At 39.0% G+C, this 20,655-nt stretch overlaps 4 protein-coding genes and 1 long non-coding RNA gene across 9 annotated transcripts; 2 read left to right on the top strand and 3 right to left on the bottom strand.

Moving 5' to 3' along the window:
- The first annotated feature begins 37 nt into the window (after positions 1 to 37).
- LOC103843398 (calreticulin-3) lies at positions 38 to 9,624 on the top strand. 2 transcript variants are annotated; one of them, XR_004451214.1, is made up of 15 exons: positions 38 to 287; positions 400 to 507; positions 652 to 844; positions 1,118 to 1,376; positions 1,478 to 1,534; positions 1,665 to 1,712; positions 1,804 to 1,890; positions 1,978 to 2,035; positions 2,134 to 2,201; positions 2,332 to 2,427; positions 2,563 to 2,619; positions 2,709 to 2,801; positions 2,911 to 2,943; positions 3,031 to 3,176; positions 9,245 to 9,624. XR_004451214.1 is itself a non-coding variant. In XM_009120127.3 (14 exons), the coding sequence occupies exons 1-14, from the start codon at positions 179 to 181 to the stop codon at positions 3,040 to 3,042; spliced, it is 1,278 nt and encodes a 425-aa protein (XP_009118375.1). In that variant the 5' UTR covers positions 38 to 178; the 3' UTR covers positions 3,043 to 3,258. The 2 variants fall into 2 exon arrangements, 1 of the variants encoding a protein (XP_009118375.1); XM_009120127.3 differs by lacking the exon at positions 9,245 to 9,624 and having other exon boundaries at positions 3,031 to 3,258.
- LOC103843400 (photosystem I subunit O) lies at positions 6,854 to 20,628 on the top strand. 3 transcript variants are annotated; one of them, XM_009120129.2, is made up of 4 exons: positions 6,854 to 6,868; positions 19,797 to 19,916; positions 20,007 to 20,079; positions 20,171 to 20,626. In XM_009120129.2, the coding sequence occupies exons 2-4, from the start codon at positions 19,829 to 19,831 to the stop codon at positions 20,445 to 20,447; spliced, it is 438 nt and encodes a 145-aa protein (XP_009118377.1). In that variant the 5' UTR covers positions 6,854 to 6,868; positions 19,797 to 19,828; the 3' UTR covers positions 20,448 to 20,626. The 3 variants fall into 3 exon arrangements, with proteins under 3 accessions (XP_009118377.1, XP_033135434.1, XP_033135436.1); XM_033279543.1 differs by lacking the exon at positions 6,854 to 6,868 and adding an exon at positions 18,849 to 18,861 and having other exon boundaries at positions 20,171 to 20,628; XM_033279545.1 differs by lacking the exon at positions 6,854 to 6,868 and adding an exon at positions 18,851 to 18,856 and having other exon boundaries at positions 20,171 to 20,628.
- LOC103843524 lies at positions 7,482 to 8,942 on the bottom strand. Its single transcript, XM_009120262.3, has one exon. The coding sequence runs from the start codon at positions 8,940 to 8,942 to the stop codon at positions 7,482 to 7,484; it is 1,461 nt and encodes a 486-aa protein (XP_009118510.1).
- Positions 9,406 to 16,336, bottom strand: LOC103843399 (serine/threonine-protein phosphatase BSL2). 2 transcript variants are annotated; one of them, XM_009120128.3, is made up of 22 exons: positions 15,628 to 16,030; positions 15,242 to 15,302; positions 15,055 to 15,133; positions 14,862 to 14,941; positions 14,676 to 14,770; positions 14,477 to 14,576; positions 14,326 to 14,395; positions 13,896 to 13,997; positions 13,738 to 13,819; positions 13,230 to 13,409; positions 12,613 to 12,880; positions 12,295 to 12,523; positions 11,975 to 12,145; positions 11,361 to 11,599; positions 11,177 to 11,261; positions 10,984 to 11,082; positions 10,711 to 10,910; positions 10,554 to 10,629; positions 10,249 to 10,384; positions 10,022 to 10,158; positions 9,852 to 9,939; positions 9,406 to 9,754 (listed from the first exon to the last, which is right to left on the bottom strand). In XM_009120128.3, exons 1-21 carry the CDS (start codon positions 16,028 to 16,030, stop codon positions 9,853 to 9,855), a joined length of 2,979 nt encoding a protein of 992 aa, XP_009118376.2. In that variant the 3' UTR covers positions 9,406 to 9,754; position 9,852. The 2 variants fall into 2 exon arrangements, with proteins under 2 accessions (XP_009118376.2, XP_033135428.1); XM_033279537.1 differs by having other exon boundaries at positions 9,406 to 9,939; positions 15,628 to 16,336.
- On the bottom strand, positions 18,203 to 19,790 carry LOC117128066. The gene is made up of 2 exons (XR_004451218.1): positions 19,086 to 19,790; positions 18,203 to 18,996 (listed from the first exon to the last, which is right to left on the bottom strand). It is a non-coding gene; the product is annotated as an uncharacterized LOC117128066 (long non-coding RNA).
- Positions 20,629 to 20,655: the final 27 nt, after the last annotated feature.

The raw sequence follows: 20,655 nt of genomic DNA on the forward strand, positions 1-20,655 counted from the left end.
GTCCACCATGCGACGACTTGAAAAGCAAAAAACAAGACTTAGATGGAAGACGAAAGAAGTATACAAAACGTTAAGGGTGTTATTGTAATTAAACGAAACGACCATGGGGTCAATGCTCATCTTGCTATAAAGCTCAAATCACAACTTCCCCAGCCATGTCAAGAGATTCTGAAGAAAAATGGGATTGCCTCAAAACAAGCTCAAGTCTTTCTGCATCTTCATCTTCTCTCTTCTCACTCTCACTCCATTAGCTTTCTCAGAGATCTTCTTAGAGGAGCATTTCGAAGGTGAAGTAGTATCACAACACTCTTTCTATGTCTCTTTTTTAAAAAAAAAGTTTCCACCTTTAGGCTTTCTATTTATAGATATCTGCAACTAACTTAAGTCTGATGTGTTCAGGTGGATGGAAAAGCAGGTGGGTCTTATCTGATTGGAAGAGAAACGAAGGCAAAGCCGGTACCTTTAAGCACACCGCCGGTAAATGGCCCGGCGATCCTGACAATAAAGGTACTTCCTTTCGTTGTCTTGTCCTATGATCATCATGCTTCAGTGTTTAAGTTATTTGCTATGTTCTTTGAAGTTGACTTGAGTGAGTCAATAGAATCTTTATTTGGTTTTAACTTTAATGAATTTTTTTTTTTGTGTGTTTAGGTATTCAGACATATAATGATGCCAAGCATTATGCGATATCTGCAAAGATTCCAGAGTTTAGCAACAAGAACCGGACACTTGTTGTCCAGTACTCAGTCAAAATCGAACAAGACATTGAATGTGGTGGCGCTTACATCAAGCTCCTCTCTGGCTACGTTAACCAGAAGCAATTTGGTGGTGACACTCCTTACAGGTTAATCCCTTAATGCCTTCTTGTACTGAACTTCAGCTCCTAGAAGGTTATATGCAAACTTAGTCAAGTTGCCTTGGTGTAGTTATGAGGCCGTAGTAGAAAGAACAATGAAAGTGTTGGTTTAGTTCAGATTCATTTTTATCGGATGTTGTTTACCAAATTATATGCAATATTAGTCAAGTTGTCAGATTCGGTTCGGTTCGGATTCATTTTTATCAGGTCCAGTTAGTTGTGTTTGGGGAATCTCATTAGTGCTTTCTTTTTTCTATGCAGTCTAATGTTTGGACCAGACATATGCGGCACGCAGACAAAGAAGCTTCATGTGATTCTTTCATACCAGGGACAGAACTATCCAATTAAAAAGGATTTGGAATGTGAAACCGACAAGTTAAATCACTTCTACACATTTATTCTGCGGCCTGATGCTTCTTACAGCGTTCTAGTTGATAATAAAGAGAGGGAGTTTGGTAGTATGTACACAGACTGGGACATCCTTCCTCCAAGGAAGATAAAGGTCAAAAATGCAAAGAAGGTAACACTATTTGCTTTGCTTGTAATGTTTCCAAGACTCTTTCTTAAATACAAATGTGGATTGCTAAATGAGAAAATGGATTACTATTTTTTTATTTGCAGCCAGTGGACTGGGATGACAGAGAGTATATTGATGACCCTGAGGATGTCAAACCTGAGGTAACTTCTTTAGTAAACATGGTAGCAATGTAGAAGACACTATATGTACTGAGGGAAAGCTATTAAGTTCACATACTGCTAACTCTTAGTTTGATTCATGCAACTGATTCTTCCTTTCTTTTGCGACCAGGGTTATGATTTGATCCCACGCGAAATTCCAGACCAAAAAGCTAAAGAGGTATGTACTGTTGAAGTGGACTCTTTAATTTCTTGCTTTGTAGTTGTGTTTTAGTAGTAGTCTTATGATCTTTTCTATTCAATTTTTTTAGCCTGAGGACTGGGATGAGGAAGAAAATGGTCACTGGGAACCACCAAAGATCCCAAACCCTGCCTACAAAGGTTCTTGGAAAGCAAAGGTACTTGACTGAACACTCATCAATGGTTATATAGATTTACCCAATTTGTCTTCTACACCATTTTACATTGTTATCAAAACATTACAGAAAATCAAGAACCCGGAGTACAAGGGAAAATGGAAGAACCCATGGATAGATAATCCAGGCATGTTTCTATTTAATGTTTTGGATACCTTTTGGCAAATGGGGTAGATTACTTCTTGTTAATGCTAAGCTTGAGCTTCTTGTTTTTGTTTTCCTCAGAGTTTGAAGATGATCCAGATCTTTATGTTCTGAAGCCTATAAGATATGCAGGCATTGAAGTATGGCAGGTAAGTTCTAAGTTCCATCCAATAATTAACTATCAATATTATTAATCAATCCATCACCAGATAGTTAGTTTATATGATAGTCAATCTAATGCACAGCTGGATTGAGAAATTGATGTTGTTAATACTGCAGGTGAAGGCTGGTTCAATATTTGACAATATATTGATCAGTGATGACCCGGAATATGCAAGGAGCATGGTGGATGACTATTTTGCTCAGCACAGAGAGGTAGGCTTCTCCATGCCTTTGGGATACCTTCTTTTTGCTTCTTTTTAGACAAAGTTAAATGAGTTTCTGCATGATTTTATTATAGAAAATGTCTTATTAGTAATCTGATGTGCTTATATATACTCTTCTGACCAGTCTGAGAAGGAGTTATTTGCGGAAGCTGAGAAAGAAAAAAAAGCTAGAGAAGATGAGGTTTGTAGTTTTCAAAACAAGTCCTTACTTGCTTTTAAAATCTTCTCTGTTTATCTTAATCATGATCTCATACAATTTGACGATTGCAGGAAGCTAGGATAGCAAGAGAAGAAGGGGAACGTAGACGAAAAGAGAGGGGTGACCGGTATGGACACAGGGACAGGAGGCATCGTTACAAACGGGTACATACTCAATGAGACCAACTCAGTTCTACAGTTTTCTTTCTCCTTCTCAACACTGTTAGTTCTGGAATATAAGTGAGTGACTAAGTATAAACGTTTTGTTTTGCAGCACCACCGACGTGGTTACATGGACGATTACCATGTAAGTAAACTAAGTGGTTTTCTATTCAACCACTTTTAAATGCTTTATGCGTTTTAGTACTGAATCATCTTAACCGTTTTCGTGTAGGATGAGCTATAAGGCGCAGTGGTGGCCTGGTGGGGGATTTGGCAATGACAACCAATAAAAGCAAGTATTCATTAAAGTCATCATACCTAGAGAGCTGGAAACTATATGGTTGGTTTTTGTAGTTTGTATGATTGTAATATGTATCATATCACTTCTTTTTTTTTTTTTTGTCATCTGAAGTTTCATATATCACAAAGGTTAACATTGCAAACACCTCCTTTACACGGATCCAACACAAAAAGCAATTCTAAACCAAGGACAAACTAACACTCCAAAGTCTTTAGTGTACCAAAAAATTTTCGAAGGAGACAACTTCAAGTCAAAGAGAGGCCAAACGTTTCTCATTTTCAAAGACGTCCTGCAACCAAAAAGGATAACCTGCTGCAACATAGGACTGGAGCCTAAGGTCCCTAGTAACACTTTGAGCAATGAGAAATGCACCTCTATTCCTGAATTTCACTTCTTTTAAAAAACTCCACCTTTCAATCTTTCTTAGCTCAAACAAGATAACAGCACTCATCCCTTTGAAAGATGGCCATGCTTTTGGTCTTGAGACCGCACTAACTATCACGTCATCATCAATCGCAAAGATCACCCTGTTAAGCCTATGGCTTACCATGCTTTCAATCGCCCACATAAGCACCTGAAACTTCAATTCATTCAAGTTGTTGAGACCAGTAAAAGCTCTCCTACTGTGCATTAACACCTTCCCTTCTGAGTCCCTTAAAACCCATGCCGCTCCTCCTAAAGCAATTTCCTTCCTCCAATTCACTCCAATATTGCATTTTAACCAAGAAACTTGAGGAGGTTCCCATTTGAGAATCACTGACTGCTCCACCCTTTTCTCCTCTTCCAATCTACTCTCTTCCAATTCAACAGCTAAAAACCATGAATCTGCTTCATGCATTATTTTCTGAACAATCTCAAAAGCATTGAATCTCCTTCCCTCAAACCAAAAGACATTACGATTCTTCCACAAATGCCAAATAAACCATGGAAAACGCCTTCTTGCTTCTTTAGTAGAATTTGTATCATTCAGTCCCGTTAACAAGAAGTGAAGGTTTGAATAGAAAGAATCCATATCAAACCCATTTTCAGGTAAAGGAATGAGAGACAGAGCCCAAACCTGGCGAGCCAAAGGACAAGTGAAGATCAAATGATTAACCGATTCACCTTCAAAACCACATAACTGACAGCAAGGATCCAATTTCATTCCCCTCTTGATCATCAGTTCCCCTACCGGAATGGCATTGGAGACAGCTCTCCACATAAATATTCTAATCTTGGGAGCTGTTTTAACCTTCCAAACAGCTTCTTTGAGTGGATTCAACGAAGGAAACAATGACGCTTCTTGGATTAGACCCGAATGTTTCTCATTGTTCATCATCCAATAGCCAGATTTCACTGAATACACTCCATTTCTATTGTGACACCAAGTCCAATAATCTTCATCATCCACTACTGGTTTCATCTTCAAAATGCTGTCTATATCATCAGGAAAGAATAGCTCTTCAAGCACCGATCTCTTCCAAGTTCTGGTTTCACCATCGATGAGATGAGATACCTTTAGCTCTAAGTCAACAATTATGTTCTTCATGAGGGGTCTTCTCATTATCTCACCAACAATCCAAGAGTCCATCCACACGCTGACTGAGTTTCCGTTCCCAATCTGCTTTCTTAGACCTCGGGATAACAGTTCCTTCCCAAATTGAATGCTTCTCCAGCCATAGGATGGTCTGGCTCCCATCTTAGCATTTAAAAAATCACCATCAGGGAAGTATCGACTCTTGTAAACCCTGGCAAAGAGAGATTCAGGCTGATCAAGTAACCTCCAAGCTTGCCTGGCGAGAAGAGCTTGGTTGAAAGTCTGAATATCTTTAAATGCCAAGCCACCTTGTTGTTTGGATAAACACAATTTCTCCCAGCTCAGCCAATGGATTTTGCGCTTATGCTCTAACGAATCCCACCAAAAAGATGCCATTGCTTGAGTCAAATTTTCACAAGATATTTTTGTTAACTTAAAGCAAGACATGGCATAGACAGGCATTGCCATAGCCACTGCTTTAAGTAACACTTCTTTACCTCCTTGAGAGAGTAGTCTCGCAAAATATCCAGAAAGTCTAGCTTTGAGTCTGTCATAGATATAGGCAAGCATCTCCGTTTTTGAGCCGCTGAAGCATTCTGGCAGCCCAAGATAATTCCCAGTTCCTCCCTCCTTCTCTATGCCAGTGATTCTTTTTATGCTGGTTTGCTTTTCCACTGGAACCTTCTTCCCGAAGGTTATCGCAGATTTCTCAAGGTTTAATCTTTGACCCGTTGCTCTCCCATACCTATCCAGAATCTCCATCAAGACTGCAGCCTGATCATCGGAGGCTTTACACACAAAAAGACTATCATCGGCAAATAAAAGATGATGAATCATCGGTCCTTTCTCATCAAACTGAATGCCTTCTAGCCTACCATCCTTCTCTGCCTTCTTGATCAGATGAATAAGTCCCTCAGTACACAAGACAAATAAGAATGGAGATAAAGGATCTCCCTGTCTGAGCCCTCTCCCTGGTTCAATATTCCCATAACTCTGATCATTAATCAGAACCGCATATGTAACCGAAGAGACACACTCCATCACTCTATCAATCCAAACTCCATGAAACCCCATCGCTTGCATCAAAGCTTTTAGATAAGACCATTCGACTCGATCATAAGCTTTTGACATATCAGATTTTATCGCCATGAACTTGTCAGAAATCTTGTCATTGGTGCGCAAGCTATGGATCATCTCGTGGGTGATGAGAATGTTATCCGAGATCAATCTTTCTTCTACAAACGCCGACTGAGTAGGAGAGACGATGTCTGGTAGGAGAGGCTTCAATCTCCAAACCATGATTTTGGATATGATCTTGTATAGAACTGAGCAGAGACTTATTGGCCTAAGGTCAACCATTCTTTGGGGATCAATGATCTTCGGAATTAAGCATAAGTGAGTGAAGTTCCAATCTTTTGGTAAGGTACCCTCATTGAAGAATCTCTGAACTTCTTCAGTTACCTGAATTCCAACAATATCCCAATTTTTTTGGAAAAACATTCCTGTCATCCCGTCTGGTCCTGGAGCACTAGCTGCATTAATGGCGAAAACAGCTTCTCTAACCTCAGCAATGGAGACGTCCTTGAGCAAGAGCTCATTCATTGTCGGAGTGACAGATGGGGAAAAGCCTTCAAAGAATTGAAGGAAGCTATCGGGGTTTGATGATTTGAAGAGCTCACGGAAATAAGCTGAAGCAACTTCTCCTTTAGCACTTTCCGAGAAGTGGCTTATACCCTGATCATCCACAAGCTTCAAATTTCTTTTTCTAGCTCTGTTTGCCTTCACCGAGGCATGGTAAAACTTGGTATTTCTATCACCACAGATGGCCCATTTATCTCTGCATTTTTGGCGCCAAAAATCTTCTTCCTCCTTATAAGCCATAACCAGCAGTCTATTAAGGTAAGCTAATCTTTGAGTCGATGGCGACGGCTCAGATTGCTCCTTTTCCAGCTCCACCTGGCATTGAATCAGCTTGTCTCTAGCATTTAAGTTCTGAGACTTTTTCCATTTACTAAGACCTCTCCTCACTTTGAGAATCCTCTCGGACACTGACGATGGCTCAGACCAGTGAGAGCTCATCCACGCCTTTTTGATTTCACCTTTGGCATGAGCATTATTCAGAAAACGACTATCATATCTGAATCTACCAATGTGTTGAGCTTCTCCAGCTAAGAGTCTGACTAGAACTGGTCTATGATCAGAGCCTCTTTTATCTAGGAATGTCTGAGAAGATTGAGGAAACAAAGAGAACCAGTTTTTATTCCCAAAAGCCTTATCAAGTTTGCACTGAATCCATACATCACCTCTTCTACCTCCCCACGTGAATTCATTCCCAAAAGAGGGCAACTCAGCCAGTTCACTCGCTTGAATCATATCATTGAAGGGCTGAAAATGCGCTTCACTTCTTCTCGGGCCCTCAAGCTTTTCTCCATTGTGTCTTATCGCATTAAAATCACCCATAACACACCAAGGGATTTTGCGATTAATCCCTATTCTTGTCAGCCTTTCCCATACTCTTGGCCTTTCTTTATATACAGGATGACCATAAACGCATGAAACAAAAAAGGAGCCATTACTCGACTGTACATGAAAGTCTACCACATTCTTATCTACAAACTTGAAGTCCAGCCTAACTGAGTTCTTCCAAAAAAGGGCTAGACCTCCGCTGTACCCAATGGGGTTGACCGTAATGATTCTATCAAACCCCAGCCACTCTTGAAGATCCACCAACGAATCCCTTCCATTTTTAGTTTCCATCAAAAACAAAACATCGGGAGCATGATCTTTCCACAGCTCCCGGAGTCTTGGAATCACCAAGTCATGTGCACGGCCCACGCCTCGGCAATTCCAACTGATCATAGTCATATCAGAGATTGGGCGGTCCCTCATTTGGGACCACCGATGGTTTCTTAAACCTTGGTGAGTATTGAGATGTCTCCACATCCTTCAAACCTTTTCTTTTCTCTGCAACCGCTGGAGCTTTATCTTTCATCTTACCTTCTCTAGAATCTTCAACCTTGGATGTTTTTCCTTTGGCCTTTCTCACAAAAGTACCCGGCCTCCTCCGCTGGTAAGTTTTCCTCCCTTTGGTCCCGGATGAACAAGCATCAAAGATGCCACTGTTATAACCCGTCAGACCTCCAGGATTCCAACTATCAGTAGCAGATTCCGAAAAGGCAGCATCCTCGGACACCACACCCAAGTTTGTAGGCTCCAAAGACATCGCATTACCAGCCCTGATAGCCGATGCCATAAGCTTGCTACCTCCAAGAGAGTTCACATCTTTTGGACTTTCTTTTTGCTTCTGGAAATCAAAGACAATGCCTTTACCCTTATCGAGATCAGAAGTGAAAATAGGAGCCGGTTCAAGCCTGAGAAAGGTTTTCTGAGCTATCGGATCCTGCTCCACTTCTTTAAGGGACCACTTGATTCTTTCTTTTCTTGCCATTTTCTCTACTCCTTCAGCAGCCATCAAATACTGTCTCATACCTTCTAACACTTCCTCCGCAATTTTTGGACGCCCATTCTGTGGATTAATACCAACTTGTGATTCCAAGATCACTCCAAAAAGAGGATCATCCTCTTTTATGATTTGCTCCCTAAAATGCTTCTGAAGGCCCACTGCTCCTTTATCTTTAAGCACAGTAGCAGCTTTAGCTGCTTGGAAAAGAGGACAGGAGCTCTGTTCATGAGTCAATCTTTGGCAAGTGTAACACCTCTTTTGAAGTCTCTCATAATCATACAAGATTTTGACAACCTCACCACCTGGAACATTAACTGTTTTAAAGCGTCTGAGAGGCTTAGATACATCAAACCTGACTTTTGCTCGAATATAATCTTTGGTCTGCGGTTTGTTAGGATCAAAAGCAACTTCGATGACTTGACCAGCAAACTCTGCAAGATCTGTAAGCGCCGCCTTCGTATAGTGGTTCACCGGAATGTTCCTCATCTGAACCCAGACCTCAATAAACTGCAAATAATCAGGCGGAGGTTTCTCGACCCATCTCTCCATCGCTAACGACCACTGGTTAGAACTGTGAACTCCTCTGTTCAGAATATCTATCAAATCATGTTCATATTTGAAGATAAACTGAAACCTGTCTTTAGAAAGGGCTACTCCTCTAACCCTGTCATATAACTGCCACTTCCTTGGCATGTCAAGGATCAGATCCGTCATATCTTGGCATTGAGGGTTGAGGAAACGCCCCACCAAACTTAAAACATTTCTCTCCGTGGAATAGAACTCGGGACGGTCAGGAATAGTATAAGGCTCTTCATCCTCCTCCAGAGTCATACCAAGCATCGCCTTATTCAGAGAAGGCTCCATACTTCAAATCCTTTGAGATTAAGGGTTCACCAGACTCTGCTATCAAACCCCAAAACAGAACCAGATAAAACTTCTTTAAACCTTAATTTTTCAATCAAGGGGACTACAATTTTTCACCACCCGCTGACTGAACTCTTCACCAGGGAACTCGATCAAGTCTTCTACACCTCCAAGAGAAACTATTGAGATAAACAACACTCAGCTTAATCGATAACGAAGGATTAAAGATTAGGTTGAGTAGCCAAAAGCCCAAAAAAGGGAAGCAGATATTTTATCGCCTTTCTTATCGTCTTGTATCATATCACTTCCTGTAATTGTTATTTTTTTGCGGGTAAAAATGTAATCGTTGGAATTTATATATTTATAAATGTATTCTGAAGTTACATTCGTTGGATATTTATAAGCATATTGTCAAAGTTTAGATCGCCTCGTCTCATGATATTATAAACACAAACGTTACAAATGTATGAACTGAAAGTTTTTTAAAAAATACAAAAACCACAAATGTTTACTTGGTACAGAATAAATAAAAAAAGACAGTAGAGAGCCAATCCTCAACTTATACACCCTAATACGGATGATGATGATATGTATGTCGACCATTACCGTTCTAACAACTCATATCCCACTCGCCAAGAAACTATACCACAGACCAAAACAAGAAGAAGGTAATCAATAAGAGTGAAAAAAGAAAAGAAAACAAGATATTGAAAGAGAGGACTAACAAGCCCGAACGAATAAAACTCTACAAATCACTACTAAACCACCACCAAAACTGACTTCTCTACCCTTTCGTCTACTGCTCATCTTTTCTGTACAAAAACCACAAGAGGAACACCAGAAGGCACAGATGTTACAAGTGTTTTGGTTGCGGTTATGTATGTGGCACGAGTGCCTCTTCGTCTCTACCTTACATCCACGCCAAAGAACCTCCTTTGTCATTTGCTGTTTGTGGACGTCCTCTGGTTGGTGTCGCTGGTCTATTTGCGTTCAGCTCCTGCACAAAAAAAAGGCAATACCATGCTAAGTACCAATGTTCATGTCAAACTATGAATGTAAGTGAAGCAATAGCTAGCAACCTGCATCCATGTGTCTTCTGTATGTCCTTCTGGTGTTTCAGTTGATGAAATTGCTGGAGGTAACGGATGAATGAGCTTAGGAACCACTACAAGATCTCTCCCCAATACCAAGATAGCCCCAGCATTATTTGCAGTACCTGAGGTTAGTGTAAGTTTATTAGCCAAACATTATAAATCACATCAAGCTATCTGATCAGATTATGTCACTAGTGAGTCAATGCACATACCACAATAGTTTGTAGCGGAAAAGAGCGTTATCAAATGCCCCTGAGCAAAACGCTCAAACCCATCCATCACGCACTCGTGTGCACGTACAATTAACTGAAGATCATTATTGTTGCAGAACTCCATCACACGGTCAGGCTGCAATTGCCAAGTGTCGGTCAATAACAGTACAAGTAAAAAAGAAATGTAAAAGGAATTAACACTTCTCCATATGGTAAGTTACTGGGAGGAAACTAGATTTTATTCAAGGAAGAAAAAAACAGACTCACAACAACGTATAAATTTAAAACAAAGGAAAATTACTCACCCCAAAAGTAACCAATCCAGGGCCTCTAGCGTTGGGTCTTAAACCTTCAACACTGTCATTCTCAGTCGGATCCGACCTAACAAATTCCAAGTTAATAAACTAGTCAGACTTCGACCAAAAAACTAGCATGAACAACCTACAACAGACATGTACTGACCATAACAAATCCATGAGCACAATGGAGCCAGCGTCCATTGTAATTGGACGTTGAATATTTTCAATCTGCTCCACATGATTTATAGAACGACCAATACCCCCATGCATACATATAATTTTCTTCTCAATCGATGCGGCCAGAGGTAGCCAATTAAATAGACGGTTTATTCGGTGCCACACCCAGATTCCGTCACGTTCACCCTGCAAAGCAACCACAGTATGAGACAACTAAACATGGAACAGAAACGAGAGATTTAGAAGCAGAATACATTACCATTCGCTCAATACACTCTATTCGGAAGCCAAAAAGGGCATTAATATCCGCAGCTTCATGGTTTCCCCGAATTAAGTGTACGTTATGCTGGTACTCAACCTGCAGTAACGAGAGTAGAATGTCAAACCCTCTACGGTCAAGCAACTATAACACCTGCAGCAAGTCAAAACTAACATAATACGATTAGAGTTACCTTTAACGCAAGCAGAAGGGAGATTACTTCTAGACTGTGTTGACCCCGATCAACATAGTCCCCTAAGAAGAGGTAATCGATGTATCTGACAATTATACAACAGAATGAGCAATGTCCCAGTAAAGAGAGTAAAAACGAAAGAAGTAGCAGCCTACGATGTCAGAATTTTTAGAGGTGCACTTACGAAATGTCTCCAGCTGTAGATGGTGAACCATATTCATCAAAAAGGCGCATAAGATCCCCAAACTGTCCATGCAGATCACCAAATATTTTGATAGGAGCTTTAAGTTGTAATACAGTTGGTTCATTTGAGAAGATACGTTCTGCACTATCACAAAGATCAGCGATTTCATTGCAATCTAGGAAAAACTGGCGTCGAACTGGAGGCTTCCACCCACGAGGCTTCAGAAGATGAGCTATCACCTATTAATACAGAAGTAAAAAGTTCTTTAGAACACCCGAATAGGCACTTGGCCAACTACTAAGTTAATCTTTAGACATTAGACACCCAATTTCCAGTTGAACAACATAGAAGAAGTAAAGGAATCTTCACATACGCAAACCAGGAGATTATATATACATATATATATATATATATATATACTTTCAGTTTTTATCATTGCAACCAAACGATGCAACCAAACGATTAATCAATGCCACACCAAGAAAGCATCGTTTCACAATGTGTACCCTTTTATCATAAATTTTACTGAATGTATTACTGTAATTTTTAATCCACGTCTAGGATGATCACAAGATTTTATTGCAATACTTCATGTGAAGAACAAACATCTTTACCTTCTTAGGAACACTATTGATTGACATTTGTCGATCTAATAATTTCCTTGCTGCAGTTGCACTTTCTGGTGTCCCATAACTGACACGTCGTCCCTCATTTTCAAACTGATCAATAGATAATTGTCTAACCATTCCACCCAAGGCGCCACCAGTTTCTGCAGCAACCACCACCTATTGACATAGTAGCAGAACCATTATAGACCAAAAATACATTTCTCGCGAAACCCTGGGTAAGAAATACTAGTAACTGAAGGAACATGGTGTTAATTATATATTTAAAGACTTTAGATGTTACTCAAAACAATAAGGGCGGCACTCACGGCTCTATGATGAAGACGAATTCCTGCGGGAGTACCACCGGTTGATCCCATAGAATCTGGCTTTAGCGAAAATGTAGGTGTCCCACTAGGTGAAGTTTCTCCACCACTATCTGGGAGCTCAACTTCACCATTGACCTGCCGTGCCTTGGCAGCAGCCAACGTAGCACTGATCGCCTCAGCTTCTGCCGCTGATGCTTCAACAAGATACTCTACACCCTTGCTTGTTCTCCTACAAAGTAGTGTTGGATAGGTCACTACAAACATCACCGTGTTGACAATACAGCACAAGATAAATCAATATTAAGGAAGTTGGCTAACCGAGTTCCTGGAAGTACTGCATTTTCAGAGCTTATATCAGTATACATATCACCATTTACGGGGGGTGCAACAGGGCTTCCCAACACAACGGCACCATCAGCGGCTGAATCAGATAACTCCCTATTTCTTTCATCTGAAAAACCATATCTTCCAGGTAACCGACCGGGTGGCGAATTTGTTGCTGCAGCTGCAGCAGCATGAGAAGCAGCATATGTTGTTTCCGCAGCCGAAAGATCCTCAGCAACCAATAGGCCATCGAGTAACACCCCTAAAGTATAAAAAAATAGATAGTTAAGTTGTTGTGATGCCATCTTTTGAAATTGAACAGGTGCAACAGATTAAAAGATGGAGGGAACTAACTTTTGGAGAAATCCAAAACTAAAAATTCTGATATAATCTCTCAGATTTGAACCAAAAAACAGCACCTAGTTAAGAAAGTGTAATTCTACAGTGTCACAAACCAGCCATACGATGTATATTGTGCCACATTCAGTGAAAAATCCAATCATAGAAATCAGTCCTCCTCATAGAGAAGCATGCAGGAAATTATGAAACTTAACACTATCAGATCATAATTAGGTACATTGAATTAAGTCTTGCCTAGCTTTTCTCCTTACCTCCACGTAAACCGCCATAGATAAATATCAAATCACCAACTGCAGCAGCAGCATGCCTACAACGCCTAGTCAGCTCAACAGAAGCATCACCACCAGCTGCATCGGCACTGTACCTGCCAGTTCTAGGACTAGTAACAACTGATTTCGTATCACACCATACACCTGCTGCAGTATCCAAGACTGTACAAAGACAATAGGTTAAATAATCAGAGAACTGTAAATCCACTCAGTGCACACATTAGTATAAAAAAATTATGTACAGCTCTCGTCTAAAAATGAGAGCCTTCAGTGATAATTTTACTGCCAAAACAACCTCAACTGGCAAAAAATTGACAGCATATTCCGCTATACAGTTTTCGTTTACACGTGAGACACATTTCAACAATGGCCTAACGAAGACTAAACATGGTGCACCTATTATAAAGGAAACATAAGTATACCCTCATCGACCATCCAACATCACAAACATCAGATCAGATATTCAGAGTGCAGCTCGTTGTTTACTAACCTGCAACACTGGATGAGTCTTCAACCATGCGTCCACCACCAAGTGCCCCACCGGACACATGAAGTCTTGCATTTACAAATACCTAGATAAGCCATCAAACAATTTAATTATTCTGATGAGGCCAGATAAGAGAACTATAGAGTAAGAAGGATCCATACTGCTGCATGCTGATATCTAGCAGATGGTGAGACACCAGGGGCTATGGCCCATTCCCAACGTCCATCTCTGTGCTTAGCAAGTCCATATGCACTGGCCAGAGGCTATCAATTACAAAAACAAATCAAGCATTCAAGACCAAGGCAGTTCACTGAGTTTCAAATTTCACTCTACCCAAATATGACATCTTCTCAAAATAAAGGTCATCAATAAACAACTAACTGCTAATATCTTTTCTTTGTTGACAATAGAAGTTATAGTTCGTTTTCTTTCTTAGGAGCTTCACAAAGTCTGGGATAGAAGTTAAGCTTGTTCTACTATAGACTGTGTTTAGACACAAACTCTTGTTTAATTTATTTTTCGGAGAGAAATATAATACTTTCCAATTCACATCTCACAAAGCAGAAGCCAAAATTCTAAAATCACACTTACCACACTATTTGCATCTCTTCCACCGCAGAGGAGAAGAAGACCATCTGAACGCGCACTTGCAGTTGCATACCTAGGTACAACGTACAAATAGCAAAAACATTAGTACTCCAGTGCAGATCACAAAATTATAAAGGAATGTACTCAAACTTACATGCAGGGAGGTGGACCTTCTCCTTCTGGTTCCAACTTACGCCATTCATAAGGCTTGGCAGCAGTATCCAAGGCCCATACATCAGCGAGTGGACGTTTTCCTAATGGTTTAATAAAAAGTTCAGAATGAGGACCTTTAAGGAGAACATAATGCTCCAACATAAAATATTGAGAATAAGCCAACAAGGAAAAATGCATACCATCATTTCCACCGATTGCCATGAGATACCTTTGTCCCACAAGTGCCATGACATGTCCATAACGCGGTCCTGGTCCAGGACCCTGAACAACAACCCTGAAAAGAGAACATGGCCTATATCACGACACAAACTAACAAAATGAAATTCAAACCGAGATAGCCACTAGTGGCGGGTTTATTTACAAACCTATGCCATCGTGGCCGTTGCTGAGTGAGATCAAGAACGTGAAGATCTTCGGCCGATAAACCAGCAGGACCAATTCCACCCTGCACCAGAGAGAGAATTCAGAATCACTTTCAAAAGCTGACTTAAAATGATCATCTTCAATTGATAAGCTTACATCATTAACGTAATATAATAATAATTGCTTTCCCCTTACCTGAATAACAACCATGGTCCCGACTGCAGTTGCAACATGTGCGGCTCTTGGGGTTGGTGGTTCTCCAAATGGTGTAAGCCTGTAACCTCATTTCATCAGTTCAACTGGTATCCAGACTTATAAAAAGAACAAATCTCATGCATTTATATACATATAGGAAAAAAAAAACTAAACATTTTATCATTACCTAGTCCACTTATTAGAAAGGACATCATAACAATGAACATCAGCAGTTGCTCCAGCGAGGCCTGCACATGAAAAAAACACCCAAATTATATTTTACAACCGGGCAAGTCTAGGAAACCTCAAAAAAACAGCAAGAACTAGAACACGGAATCTATAAGCAGACTAATGGAATTATAGATCCAAGATCTAAGTACTGCTAATACCAGTGTTCTAAAAATCAGGTCTAGGCGTTTAAAAAAATTGGTCTAACAATTCTTTATTAGGCGCATAACCATCAACCAGTGATTTCTAAACATTGGCTAATACTATTCTACATCCAATGTTATTTCTAGCTACTACACGAAGCTCACTTTAAACATAACGAGACAAATAACAAGAGAGACATACGAATGCCAGCACTTGGAGTAGCCGAAGTCGGAGTCCCCGTGCCACCAGAGTTACCCTCAAGCGCCGTGGCGCCACCAAACAACACAAGACGAGGACCAATATAACCAGGCGTCCCCTCCTCCCCAACCGCCGGAACCGCCGTCAGCGTGTGGCCGCACCTAGGCCCAGGCCCATCCTCCTTCTTATCCATCAACGCATCCACCACCGAGTACGTCGGCGCACACCTCGGGCCAACGACTTGCGGCGGCTGCTCCTGGGAACTCGCCGCTTCGGGAGCCGATCCCGAATCCGATTCGTCGCGATTCGCCTCCCTCTCCATAGGCAACGGAGATTGGGCTTCGTCGGGGCTACGAGAGTCCCGATCTTGATCGGTCTCGGGGAGCATAGACGAATCTTCATCCATTATTGTTATCAAACCTAATGAGGAAATTAAATTTCAAAAAAAAAAAGAAAAAAAAAAGTAAATCTAGCTTCGATCGATACAGCTACAGAGCCGCGTCTCTGATCAACATCTCTAAATCGAAACCCTAGCTTTTCCCACGGTGCGGATCCTCGGGCCTTATTGGAAAAACAGAAACAGTTTTATTTTCCAGGGAAATTAAAACGAAGCAGACATTCGCGGAATCCGGGAAAATGAAATTCGTCTCTTCCTTCTTTTTGTTTTTTTTTTTAATTGAGTTTCTTTTCTCTTTCCTCCTCCCTCGCAATTATTTTTTTTTGGGGAAATTAAAAGAGAAAAAGACTAAAATAGCACCAAACCAAGTTTATGTTCTCAAAGTAGCACTCAAGGTTCAAAATCACAAAAATAGGTTTCATTAAAGAGGTAAATATACACTTATACCCTTTGGCTTAATTAATCCAAACCTTAGGGTTTAGAGTTAAGGGGTGGGGTTTTGGAATTAGAGTTTAAAATTTTATAAAAAAAAATATAAAATAAAAAATAAAATTTTAAAAACAGTTTTAAAAAGTATTTTTTAAATTATAAAAAGAAAATTTGAAAAAATAAAAAAAAAATAAAAAATTTCGAAAAAAGAAAATTATAAAAATTTCGGATCTGAAAACATATAATCTGAAACTATAAAAAAAAAATTCATTTTTTTAATTTTAATTTTTTATTTATTTTTGTTTATTTATTTAATTTTAAACCAAGGGTATTAGGGATATTTTACCCTTTAATGAATGTCATTTTTGTGACTTTCTCTTTCTAGTGCTATTTTTGAGACATAAACTTCAAAAGGTGCTATTATTGACAATTGCCCAAATTAAAACCAATAAGTGGAAATAACAGATATTCTGTTCTGTTATATGAAACTTTTTGGTTTTGAATATTCATTTTATACTTTATTTTAAGAAACTAATAAAAAAAAAATTTAAAAAAAAAGGTTAAATCCAGGTTAATTAAAAGAGAAAAAAACTAAAATAGCACTAAATCAAGTTTTTGTTCCTAAACTAGTACTCAAGGCCAAAAGTCACAAAAATAGCACTCAACGGGTGGGGGTTTAGGGTTTAAAGTTTAGGGTTTAGGATTTAGAATTTAGGTTTTAGGGTTTAGAGTTGAGAAGTGAGGTTTTGGAGATAAGATTTCAAATTTTGAAAAATAAAATAATTTAAATTTTTCAAAAGACAAAATGCTATTTTGGTCATTTTAGTCTTTGAGTGCTATTTTTGTGATATAAACTTAGAAATGTGCTATTTTGGAGATTTGCCCTTATTAAAAATACATACTTAACCCCCGGATAAAAGGTGCAGTCCATGACATGCCATCTTCTGGGTTTTCATACGGACGTATCCGCAGCCGTGGTGAACAGAACAATGTGACTTAGTTTTGCAGTAGGAGGATCGAACCCAGAATGTGTTTGCATCCAAAGCACATCTACTACCACTGGACCACAAAAATAATTTTTACAATATTAGATTTTGATATGTTTCATCAATATCGATATGTTCTTACTGCTGAGATGAAGTTAAAGCCAAAATTTAACTCAATAGTTGATTGAAAATATACAGTAGAACAATTCTCTTAGATAATCATTATTTAAGTTTTTTTCACAAAAATAATTTTCGAGAAAGAAAATGACCAAAATAATCTTATTTTAAAATTTTTAATATTTATTTTTTATTTTTTAAAATTTAAAACTTTATTCCTAAAACTCCACCCCTTAACTCTAAACCCTAAATTTGGATTAGTTAATCATATGGTAAAAATATATTTTTGACCTTTAATAAAACTTATTTTGGTCATTTTATTCATTATGTGCTATTTTGTGACAAAAACTTAAAAATAACTATCTTAGAAAATTTCTCTATATTATAGTATCTGAGTTGAATTATAACAAATGTTAAAATTTGGTGTAAATTGTAGTAAAATTTATGTGATTAAATATATAGATTATGTGCTAAATTTACAAATTTGATTAGTATTTTTTGTCAAGTAAGTTATAAAAATACATGAGACGACTATTTTAGTGTAAAAACAATAAAAAATTGTGGAATCAAATTCAATTTTATCAATAATTTAAGATAAAAATATAACTCATATTACTAATCAAAACATAATCTATATTAAGCAAAACTACAGTATAAAAGCTCTTAAATAACTAGAATTAACAAAACTTTAAAAATAAAAAATAAAAACTTTTTAAGTATCTGTTGACAAAAAAGTATCTTAGATTGATAATACACCAACTCATCTGTATCACATAAACTTTAGAACATAATATCTTTGGTTACTTGTCAGTTGTCACTAATCACCGCATAATGTGAGGCCCTGTGTCAGCAGGTTTCTGAAAAACTCTAACAAGAGGCCCATCACCATCCTCAGCGTTCTTAACTCTCCAGTTCCTATCCTTCTTCCTCTGTGGCTTCTTATGCTGTTTATGCGACGCCTTCTCCTTCTTCATCGCCACTTCCTTCGAAGACGCAATCCCATTCGCACATCAAACGAGCTCAGATCATCCAGCACATCATCAATACCAGGAACCTCCTCGCTTTCCTCCTCATCCTCATCATCTGGACATGTTTCAGCACTAGTGTACCTCTCCCTTCTCCTCCTCACTCATCATCCCCGGCGGCATTGCGAAATGCGGCAGCTTATACCTCCCAAGTAATCTTTCAAAATCCCCCACGCAGCTTTGGTCTCATCAGGCAGTCCACTAGAGGCGAGGTAGCCGAGAGAAGCGCAGTAAGCTCTCAGCAGCTCAGCAGCGTGAGGGGGACGTAACTGACGCTCGTAAGGTTTGGGTTTAGGAAGAATCTTGAAGTTAGTGATATGGATCAGGGATATGGTGTCACATGGGTTTGAAGTTGCAATACCTCAAGATCAGGGCAACGTTAAAACAGTGGATCTCTAGCATCAACTACCATAACAATCTGGAAAAAAAAAGAATCAAGTATTAAATAAACAAAGACGTCTAATGAGAGGGTTAATACACTTTGCCAAGGACTTGCTAAATCACTACGTTCAAGCACTCGCCAAAGCTGTCTCCAGATGTCGAGGTTCTTTTCGAATGGAGTCAACACAAGCTTTTCGTTTTCCTCTAGCCTAAACACAGTTACATGAGAACAAGTAAGCACGTATAAGCAAATGGCAATGAGTCACATAGAAAAGTGCACATGACGAAACCTAATCATACATCAACTTTTTTCTCCTTTCAAGCTTCTCAGTAATATACAAGGGAAAGAGATTTGCTCGAGTACATCAACAACTTATAATCTCCATATATTTATTTTTTATTTGTTTTCTACTAAAATCAAGAAAATAACGAAATTATTATTGTTATTGGTGTTAGACAATATCATGTGACCAAAAGACAACATGTTAAGTTGTTAACTGTCACAATGAACTTTATGATAATTGTTAATTAAAAAAAATACGAATATTAAAATTTATATAATTCCTACAATTTTATTATGACACTATGATAGTCACATATTCACATACAGTATACTCTCAGATGCAAACTATTTAAAAAAAACTAATTCTGATAGATTTTTTTTTTGCAAGAAAAAAATCTGGAAATTATCTTATCCAAGAGGTGGACCCACAATATCAAAGAATATGCTGAGGTGTCACAAAGCTATTGACTGATAACCATCCTCGAAATCTCTAATGTCGTCCACAAAACCAATCTATTTCATGTTCTGTGGATGTTAGAAATAAAACAAAGGAGATCGGTCTGGGAGAAAGAAGCAAAGAAGAAAAATGGCAGCAACATTTGCAGCTCCATCGACAGTGATAGGTCTCGGAGGATCATCTGTTTCTCCCATCAAGGCCAAAGCTCTCTCTTCATGTACTCTTGTCTTTCTTTTGATCATATTCTGAATAATGGAACTAAAACATATAATATATATTGATTTGTAATTTTTGGTGATGTTTTCAGCCTTTTTGAAACCAACATTAAGAGCAAAGAACCCTCTGAAAGTCGCCGGAGCATCAGGAGGAAGATTCACTTGGTATGTTACTCTTTAGTCTTTATATTAACTGAACTAAAGAAAACTTGTTTTCTCAACCAATAGTTTTATTTGTGTGACATAATAATAAAAGCTTTGAGAGGAACTGGCTGAGGAGAGATCTGAACGTGGTGGGGTTCGGGCTTGTCGGATGGCTAGCTCCGTCTAGCATTCCGGCGATAAACGGGAAGAGCCTGACGGGTCTCTTCTTTGAGAGCATAGGAACTGAGCTCGCTCACTTCCCAACTCCTCCAGCTCTCACGTCACAGTTCTGGTTGTGGCTGATCACCTGGCACTTAGGCCTCTTCATCTGCCTCACCTTCGGACAAATAGGATTTAAGGGCAGGACCGAAGATTACTTCAAGAAATAAACCATTCCCTCTTGTTCCATCTGTACTTATTATCTTACTCTCTCTTGGTTCTCTGTGTAATAGTATGACTCTATATGAAGCTTTCTTTCGATTCCTATATTTGATGTTTTGAGTATTCAAAACCGGTTCGATGACCGGGTTCAACCATGATGTTATTCTTAATAAAATTATTAAACTCAGATGAACCTGAATGGACCATATTGAACCA

The sequence above is a fragment of the Brassica rapa genome, chromosome A09, assembly GCF_000309985.2.
Source record: "Brassica rapa cultivar Chiifu-401-42 chromosome A09, CAAS_Brap_v3.01, whole genome shotgun sequence".
NCBI classification, from domain to species: Eukaryota; Viridiplantae; Streptophyta; class Magnoliopsida; order Brassicales; family Brassicaceae; genus Brassica; species Brassica rapa.